The 9979-nt window shown below is 38.5% G+C and overlaps 1 protein-coding gene across 2 annotated transcripts; it reads left to right on the plus strand.

Moving 5' to 3' along the window:
* The first annotated feature begins 776 nt into the window (after nucleotides 1-776).
* Nucleotides 777-8184, plus strand: LOC123512705 (peroxiredoxin 1-like). 2 transcript variants are annotated; one of them, XM_045269243.1, is made up of 5 exons: nucleotides 777-928; nucleotides 5573-5841; nucleotides 6732-6894; nucleotides 7209-7299; nucleotides 7460-8184. In XM_045269243.1, exons 2-5 carry the CDS (start codon nucleotides 5585-5587, stop codon nucleotides 7543-7545), a joined length of 597 nt encoding a protein of 198 aa, XP_045125178.1. In that variant the 5' UTR covers nucleotides 777-928; nucleotides 5573-5584; the 3' UTR covers nucleotides 7546-8184. The 2 variants fall into 2 exon arrangements, with proteins under 2 accessions (XP_045125178.1, XP_045125179.1); XM_045269244.1 differs by lacking the exon at nucleotides 777-928 and adding an exon at nucleotides 3578-3920.
* The last annotated feature ends 1795 nt before the right edge of the window (nucleotides 8185-9979 follow it).

Consider the following 9979-nt stretch of genomic DNA (forward strand, 5'->3'; position numbering starts at 1 on the left):
TGATAAGGACAGATAGTAAGTTAGGGCCACGAAAATAGGGAAATATTAGAAAAATCTTTAACTCGAGCGAATAAATCAAAGTATAGGAAGGAATGCAACACACTGGGCTATTTGTATAGGAAGAGAAATAAGCTATATATACAAACAACACCAGAGAACACAAAAATAATATCTAAACAGCCACAAAGTCAGGAACAGAAGATAAATCAAGGAATATACAGAAAACAGAACACTTTGGGCTGTTTCTAAGGTAGGGGAGAGGAAGATCGACAGGACATTGGGCTAGATAAGAAGAAATAGAACACAAGACCACATACCGAATTCTAACCCAACCTAACCCTCTGCATTTAAACCCATGCAGGGGCATTTTGAGGATTTCCAAGGAAGATAAGAGAATGGGAAAGGAGTGAGAGAGAAGAGAAGAGGAAAGATAATGCTGCAATAGCCAGAATTAGTTACAGAAGATAAAAATCAAGAAATATAGAAAACAGAAGACTTTAGCCGTTCTAAGTAAGTGAAAGAGAGAGATAGACAGTACATTAGGCTAGATAAGAACAAACACAATAGAGCAAGGAAATAACATTGATATAGCCGCAAAATCAGAGAAAGAAGAGAAAAATCAAGGAATGTAGCCAAACAGATGACATTAGGCACAACACTGAGCTAGATAAGAACAAAAAGCAACAAATCACGCAGAAATAACACTGAAATAACCAAAAAATCAAGGGATATAAAGAAAACAGAAAACTTTGGGCTGTTTCTAAGACAAGGGAGGAGATAGAGCATTGGGCTAGATCGGCCGGTAGACCGAAAGGCAGACTGGGAATAGCGAACTGGCAACTCATCCGTAGCAGACATTAGCCACCCACCCCAGTTACCGGTTCCCAGTCCCTCCCCAGACACCTCGCAGTAAGCACATCACTTTCAGGTCAGTATTCAACTTAATATTGCCCTTATATTATAGTCTATAAGGGTGATAAAAGTGTGTAATGATCCTTTTATCGATTTACAGCACGAGAGGTTGAGTAACTTTGGGTATTTTGTGTAGAATCAAGGTTTTGGATTTTTTTTCTATTTTTTGTTGTTACCATGCTTATGATGTAAGAATGTGTGTTCAGGTGTTTTTAAAGGTATATAGATTAATTGAAGTGTATTTTCACGGTGGAAAGAGGCGAATAGACTGTTGAATGGTTTCATATGATGATTTAAAGGTTCCTTGGGCATGTAACAACAAGAGACAATGGTTTATTTCGTTATAATTGCCACTTGTACGTTGTGTAGGTGAATAGCGACCGTTGTGAGTGTTTAAATAGACCCTCCGACTGTTAAATGTCACAAATGTAATGGTTGAAAGATATACCGTGGCATTTAATACGAGACGATAATGTAGTTTGTTATTTAGAGCCATTTATTCGTTACTTCCCCGTTATTTTAGCTGTATAGGCTGTTTCTATAGGCTTAAGGATGTATGCAGGCCGTTATGTATTAGAATTACTAACAGCAGTCTTAAATTCGTAACTGACGCTTGCTTGTATGACCTTGAAATTCGACGGTTTGTGATAGGCCTAAGCGAATTGTATAGGCATTTATAGTTTTTTTGGGGGGAGGATGTTCAAACAGTAATAGTAATATAATGAAAGACCTGCTCCGGAACTGGCATCGAAGTAGGTCCTTTTTGTTTGGTTTGAGTTACCCTTACCCAGACTTCCCTCGAATTAAAAAAAAAATATGGAAACGCGTCATGATACTGAAGGGGTTAACAAGTTGTAGTCACTCCAGTGGAATTCATTGGCGTTTTAAAGAGTCATGGCAGTAAGTAACGGGAATATTGCATCTTTAACACGCACTAATGGATGTTACGGGTGTTGTCAAGGTGATTTATTGAAGGCAGAGTTAGTTTAGCAAGAAGACGGATCCATAACTAGAAACCGTAATTAATAGCTCATATATAACGTAGGAATCTTTTAACACGCTGTAATGGATGTTGAAGGTTGTCAAGGTGGTTTATTTGTGATGTATTGATGGCAGGGTTAGTTGAGCAAGAATAAAAGATCAATAACTAGAAAACGCAATTACTAGCTCATACATAACGTCGGAATCTTAACACGCTCTGATTTATGTTAAGGGTGTTGTCAAGGTGATTTGTTGTTGACAGTTATTTTGTAGCAAGAATAACTGATCAATAACTAGAAAACGCAATTATTAGTTCATAAATAACGTAAGAATCTTTTAACATACATTAATGAATGTTACTAAAGTTGCTAAGGATGTGCTCGAGGTAACGGCTAGATATTAGATAAGAAAGGTCAGCGGATAAAATAACGACAAACAAACACACATTAACTTTTAAATCACATAAAGAAGCAAAGAGAAAGACCACCACCACCACCACTATGCTAAACAACGAAGCACTTCAAACGCACCGGAAATAAGTTAATAAAGGAACAATAAGAAATAAGAAAAATAAGAATTAACTCACGATTCATAAGCAAAGAAAGTCAGGAAAGGAAATGGGAAAACAACAACTACTACAATGACTACTAAAATAATAAAGCATTTTCATCTTTTTGCCTGTTCATCTTTTTTCTATCGCTTTTTAGATCACCTCTTGACTCCTTTACTTGTTTTTCTTTTTGTTGACCTTTTTCTGAGATTGATGAAGTTCTTGGTGTGGTTAGTAATGTTATCCCTTTGTGGACTTCCTCATGGCTAAACACTAATAATCTATCAAATATATACCAAATAGATACGTTTGATGAAAGTACTTATAGTGTGATTAGTAGTTTTATCCCGTTCTGAATTTTCTTGTGGCTAAATAATAATCTCAAAAATGCAATAAATAGGCAAGTTTCCTTCTTCATCTAACCGTGCAGTGGTTCCCAACCTAGGGGTAAATTACCCCAGTGGGGTAATGAGCCCATATTTTTGGGGTAATGGATGTTTGGCATGGGATGATGCTCTTTATGTATGAAATCAAATTAATTCTTTTCGTATTATAGATTTGCATTATTGTATTGCATAGTTTCCATTTTGTCTGCCTTTGAAGTATGAAATAAAGTTACTTCTTTTCCTATATTACGAGTATTTGTTCATTAGGGTAATGGATAATTGTGAAATTGTATTTTTGGGTAATCGCTGCGAAAAGGTTGGGAAATGATTCTAACGCGTCACACCCACCAGATCAATACCACTTGCAATACACTCACACTCATCACATCTGTACACATGAGGCACAAGTGCTGGGGTGTGCAGCGAGTGTGGATGAGGCAACACAAGCAAGCACACAGGATAGCCAGCCACTCTCACCATTTCCTCATCCTGTTGAGTTGCAGTGACTGGCCGAGGGGGGAGGGGAGTTAAACTAAGACATCTTTTGTTTCATTGCTATTTTTTTCTCGCTTTTACAAAGGTTCTAGATGTAATTTGTGGGTTCTCTAATGGGTGTTTTATCTTACTGAGGCGGGTTCTCGTTAAAACACTCTTGGAAACCCCAAGTAGCCGATTAACTTTCATTAAGAATGCTGTATTCTTGTTAAATTATCACTAGCATCGTTAAACGCTTAAAAACAAAAGGAACTTGCACTAGAGGGTGCTAAACTATCATGCGGCTTGTTAAACTATCACAGGCATCGTGAAAACCTTTGCAAACACCATAAACTTGCACTAGAGTGTGTTAAACCATCATTTGGCGCATAAAAATATCATTCGTACCATAAAATACCGCTGAAAACCGCCAATTGCTTGCTTCAGGGGAAAACCTAGGAAAAAAAAGCTTCTGGAACATTTGGAAGGGTTCAAGGTAACCCTTACGTAAAGGCCAGCGACTGGACGAGAGAGAGAGAGAGAGAGAGAGAGCCAGCCAGCCAGCCAGCACATGTTTCCCCCTGGCCGTGACTTCGAATAACTTGAGACAGCGTACAGTAGGTGACAGATACGCGCGTCACTCTATCACCGCATGTTTCTTATTGTTTAACCCCGGGAAAGACTTTGAGAAGCTTAATGGCCTTCACCACCACCAACACTACCACTACCAGTACCCTCTCCTATCTTTCAAGTTGCTATTTAATTCTCATGTAGATACGCACCACATGAACCTTCTACATGTTTAGCCCCAGTAGTGACTTTGAGAAGCTTAATCTTTTCCACCACCACCAAGTCGCAACTCATTACTCGGTTCTCTCGTCGATAGCACTACATGAACCTCCCGCATGTGTAGCCCGGGGAGTGACTTTGAGAAGCATAATTATTCTTTTCCACTACCAGTACACCTAGCCTCTTTCATGTCGCTACTCGTTTCTCTCGTCGATAGCACTACACGAACCTCCCGCATGTTTAGCCTTGGTAGTGACTTTGAGAAGCTTAATTATTCCTTTTCCACTACCACTAGTACGTACATCCACAGTCTCCCTTTCAAGTCGCTATTCATTTCTCGTCGATAGCACTGCTTGAACTTCCCGCATGTTTAGCCACTGGAGTGACCTTGAGGAGCTTAAGATCATTGTCTCCCAGAACACTCGCTATGTATAATGTATGCTCCATCTGTCTGACATGGGTGATGATGTGGGGGATAATAGCTATTCAGACTAGGCTTAGTGAGTTTGTGTCCCGTGCCGCTATCATCGCACTGTTTGCTTTGTGATGGTGACTAAGCACTCCTTGCTTGGCTGTTGCCCCCGGCAGGCTTAACTAGTGTTGACACCCCCCACCCACAGCAACTAGCACTATGACAGACTATCTAACATTGATATTGTGGCGTCATTTGTATATACAGTGGAATATATGAGTTAGCATCAATAGTGTTCACCAGCTTGTATACCCTGCCCCCATAGCAGTAACACCAGAGATAGTACTGTTCATGTAGCAGTATACCCTTACAGTAAAGGGTGAAAGCAACAATGCCTTCCCTTTACACTAGCAAAGTAACCATAACAAGTAAAAGTGAAGCCTTGTAAATGATATAGATAGGTATATAACAATGCCCACTAGCTATAAAGCAATAGTATACCTTCACTTTACAACAACAGGTGGCCATAAGAAATATGAAAGAGAGCCAAGTGATTGAAATAAAGAACAGACTCTTGCAGCTTCCCTCATTTTCTTGTATTCCTCTGCACTCGGTAGTTACAAAGCAACAGTATACCTTCACAAACCAGAGGACCAGGGTTCGATTCCCCGGCCAGGTGGAGATATTTGGGTGTGTCTCCTTTCACCTGTAGCCCCTGTTCATCTAGCAGTGAGTAGGTACGGAATGTAAATCGAGTTGTGACCTTGTTGTCCTGGTGTGTAGTGTGCCTGGTCTCAGGCCTATCTGAAGATTGGAAATAATGAGCTCTGAGCTCGTTCTGTAGGGTAACGTCTGGCTGTCTCATCAGAGACTGCAGTAGATCAAACGGTGAAACTTTACAACAATAGGTGGCCTTAACAAATATAAAAGAAGCCAAGTGATTAAAAATAAAGAACAATGACTTGCAAGCTTCCCTCATTTGGTTATGTTCTTACGCACTCAGTAATTATAAAGTGATGGTACCTTCACTTTACAACAACAAACACCACTTACCTTGTTTCCATACAGGTGACCAGCAACATGAGCAACCAGGTGCCTGCCCTCACCAAGCCCGCCCCAGCCTTCAGTGGCACGGCAGTAGTGAATGGGCAGTTCAAGGACATCTCCCTGAAGGATTACAATGGGAAGTACCTGGTTCTCTTCTTCTACCCTCTTGACTTCACCTTCGTCTGCCCCACGGAAATCATCGCCTTCTCTGAGCGTGCCGAGGAGTTCCGCAAGATTGGGTGTGAGGTCGTTGCCTGCTCCACCGACTCCCACTTCTCTCATCTTGCCTGGTGTGTTGACTTGCTGCACTGTTCTGTAGGGAAGGATGCAGGATTGATGCACTAAAGGAAAGGAATGATGAAATAGTAGAGAATAAAATAAAAGTAATAATTGATACTGCAGTGGCTAAAGGAAAGGAATAATAAAATAGAAAAAAAAATTCATAATTGATGCACTAAGGGGAAGGAATGATGAAATGGTAGAGGATAAAAATAAAACATGATTGATGAAATAGTAGACTGAAAATAATGATTGATACTGTACTGGCTAAAGGAATGATAAAATAAGAATAAAAAATATGATTGATAGACTAAGGGGAAGGAATGCAGAAATAGAGAATAAAAAACATGATTAATACACTGCAGTGGTTAAGGGAAAAGAATAATAAAATAGTGGAGAAAGAGAAAATGATGGATAAAATGCTGTCAGTGAAAGGTGTTCAAGTCATTAGGGACCTTTAAAGAAAGACTAGACAAACTTAAGGATAGCAATGACAGGTGGAACAGTCTCATGCACACCTGACAACTTCATGCATCAACCCTTGTATTCTTATGGTAGATGTTAGTGCTGATGTGATAGGAAGCTTTTAGGTGTATGGATGGAAATGATAGGTAGACAATATTCACACGAGTTTCCTCCACCAATCCTTTATGTTCGTGCTGCAACCATGGCTTGTATTCTCAAACACTTCTGTGCTACACCACCTCTATTTCAAAAGGCTTTATTTAAGTTTATAGTTTTTTTTTTTTTTTATTATTATTTTTTTTTTTATGGTTCTAGATGTGATAAGACATCTACATTATTAACTGTAGAAACACTCTTGAAAACCTCACTAATCATCTCTGTGGCCTTGGAAGAGAGAGCAAAGCATTTCTGAAAACACCCTTGACATTTATTCCAGGGTGAACACTCCACGCAAGGATGGTGGCTTGGGACAGATGAACATTCCCCTCCTGGCAGACAAGTCCATGGAGATCTCAAAGGCCTATGGTGTGCTGAAGGACGACGCCGGCCTGTCCTTCCGAGGGCTCTTCATCATTGACGACCACCAGAACCTACGACAGGTGTGTGGGTGGGAGTGCAAGTTCTTTTATCTTTTGTGTTCTGAGTTGGAACCTTTTCTTTCATAGACAGTGTATATAACAAAGGCTTGCAAGTTCTCTTATGTTGTGTTGCTCTGAGTTGGAACTTTTTCTTCCATAGACAGTGTTTATAACAAAGGCTAACAAGTTCTTTCTCCTCATCACCGAGGAGATTGAAGATAACGACATGCATAACACCAATTCCAATCAGTGCAGATAGTGATCAGCATGTATGCTTTTCCAGAATTTCTATTATAGAAACTCATTTGTTTTGTTCTCATTTTGTTCCCTTTCAGATCACCATCAATGATTTGCCTGTTGGCCGCGATGTTGACGAGACTCTGCGTTTGGTCCAAGCCTTCCAGTTTGTCGACAAGCACGGAGAAGGTGTGTTTTTGTATCATTCTTGCATTCTTGAAAATAGGCACATTTTATAGAGATTGCCACATATAATCCTTATTGGTGGGTGCTTGAGACTTCCTGTGTTGTCTTGTGTCCATGTCTCTATATCTTGGCACATTAACATTGTTCTCTCTTTCCTGTCCAGTGTGCCCAGCTGGGTGGAAGCCCGGCAGCAAGTCAATGAAGGCAGACCCTGTTGGCAGCAAGGAGTACTTCAAGGCTGTGAACTGAGCTGCAGCTGTTCAATAATTTGTCTACCTATGTACTCTTGGGATTCCAGAAATGATTAATGATAGCAATGTACTGAATAGTGAATGTCATGAATGAAATTGAGTCTTTTTTGTTAGTTTGTGTTACATGTTAATACTTTTTTTTTTGTACAAAAGAGTTTGAGTAATCAAAAATACAGTTAGTTATGAATGTTTGAAATGAAATATATTTTTTGTCATGTTCTTATCACATGGTCAGTACTTTTATGTATGGCACTATTTTTTTTTTCTTCAATTCCAATTATGTGTTATTGCTTTAATGCCAAAATTAGGCTTCTAAAAAATGTGTAATGTAGACTTTCTTTTACATTAATAACGGAACTAAACTGTGTCAAATCATTCAAAACAATGTATCTGATTTATCTTTACATTATTTTTTTCCTGTCATTATAAGGTCAGTAGTTTTTTGCAGGATATTTCAGGTCAGTAACTTGTGTAGCGTTAAATGTTTTCCTTGTTTTGCTTTAGGAGTCACTATGATTACTGAGAACAGATGGAGCAGCAGCTATGAAGTGAGGCTATGATGGAACATTGTGTTTCCAGGTGCAGCTAATTAAGTGAATGATCTCTGCGGAAATTAACAATAAAGTGTAGAATTGTCTAGTGCTCTTTTCCTCCCCTTTAAAGAAAGAATTGTTGGATTCTGTCGTTTGAAAAATCTGGGAATCTTTTCTCCAGTTGTGTGTTAGAAATTGTAATCTCCAATTGTTCGAAATCCAATCTTCTCTTCCATTCTTTGAAATCCTTACCTTCTCTCTATAAAGAAGATAGTTGTTTTAAACCACAATCTTCTCTCCAGTTCTGTTTGAAATCCAATCTTCTGTTTGAAATCCCAATCTACTCTAGTTCAGAATTCAGGGTGTTTGAAGTCCCTTGTTTTTCCTTTCATATAAGAACAAATACTCTATTTAATACACTCAAGACTAATCAAGAGCTAATGAATGTTTATTTAATATAGTCTTTCCATCACAGACCATTAACTTTACTATCTTATATACACAGCCATCTCTCTCCTAGTACTTTGCCATAGCACCATATGACCACTGATATCTGGTGCTTTTCATCCTCATTAACATTTACCCTGCCATATATGTACCAGCTTTAGTACCAAAATCACTTATCGTGCCATATACCAACTGTAGTACCAAAACTAATATTCTCTCAGTTCCAGGTGTTCTAAATCCCTTCTAAATATGGTAAGACCAAGAGCCATTTATGAGAGCTGAGGGCCTTATCATTCAGCAGCGGTGGAATGTTGTGCACTTTATTGAGGGTGATTTACTGATACGCTCCTGTTATCTGCAGTTTATTGCTAAAAATATCAGATACAAATGTAACTCTTTAATCTTATGAAGCTGATAAGGTTGGAAGATAAGGCTATGTTGATGCTTGGATGTGAGGAAATCCTTAAAGAAATTATCCTAACTATTTTGGTATGTCTGGAAATACTTATATATAATATTGTAACATATTTTAATCTTGTGAAGATGATAAAGACATGATATAAGGCTTAGATGTGGGGAAATCCTTAAATAAATCATCTTAACTTTTAAAATAAGAAAAATTTGTCTAAAAATATACTTCACTGAGATATAATTTTGGTCTTGTAAAGGTGAAGAGGGCAAAAGATAAGGTTACATTGATGCTGGGAAGTCTCTTGAACTAATCAGCTAAGTATATTGATAAACAGAACACAAGCAACAGCAATGACTTACCTGATGAAAAAATGCATAGAACATCCTTAAAATAAGATACAGAAATATTAAATTTCATGATGCACCCAAGATTATACCATCAGTAAGTGTATCTTTTCAATCTCCACCCCAAAAACAAAAAAACAGGTTTCTGCAACACCCACAGAAATAAGTTATTCTACACCTAGTACACCCAAAATTAGGTTATACTAGTAACTATTTATTCATTTCTACACCAATAATTAGTATAGGACTGATTCTCCAGTGTTCTACTACACCCAATGTAATTCTAATTCTGCACCTACTACTATACCCTAGATAAGGTTATACTGTTATTTGTTCCTTCTACACCCAAATGAGTGCAAAGTTAGCATATTGTGATCCTACACCTTTCTACTATACCCAAGATAATGCTACATCCTCACAGTACAACCTTAGATAAGATACACACTCGACACAATGCACTTTATCGTCACAACACACACACACATTTCTACCTACAAAAATTACTTCACTCTTCCTACACTTTTTTCCTCTCTCTCTCTCTCTCTCTCTACTTTTCACCTGTGCAAAGTTCATACCTGTTAACTCTTCCCTCCTGTCAGCTAGTAATGTTCCTGAATGGTGTTCCAGCAGCTACTCGGATCCCAACACACACACACACATACACACACACCTGGGATATGAATAAAACATTGGCCA

The sequence above is a fragment of the Portunus trituberculatus genome, chromosome 34, assembly GCF_017591435.1.
Source record: "Portunus trituberculatus isolate SZX2019 chromosome 34, ASM1759143v1, whole genome shotgun sequence".
In the NCBI taxonomy this organism is placed as follows: domain Eukaryota; kingdom Metazoa; phylum Arthropoda; class Malacostraca; order Decapoda; family Portunidae; genus Portunus; species Portunus trituberculatus.

Bases quoted from the DNA above. Each gene is read 5' to 3' on its own strand.
- LOC123512705 (XM_045269243.1), top strand. From the start codon at position 5,585: ATGAGCAACCAGGTGCCTGCCCTCACCAAGCCCGCCCCAGCCTTCAGT. The intron at 5,842-6,731 runs GTGTGTTGACTT...CATTTATTCCAG, and splicing joins CACTTCTCTCATCTTGCCTG to GGTGAACACTCCACGCAAGG. The intron at 7,300-7,459 runs GTGTGTTTTTGT...TTTCCTGTCCAG, and splicing joins TGTCGACAAGCACGGAGAAG to TGTGCCCAGCTGGGTGGAAG.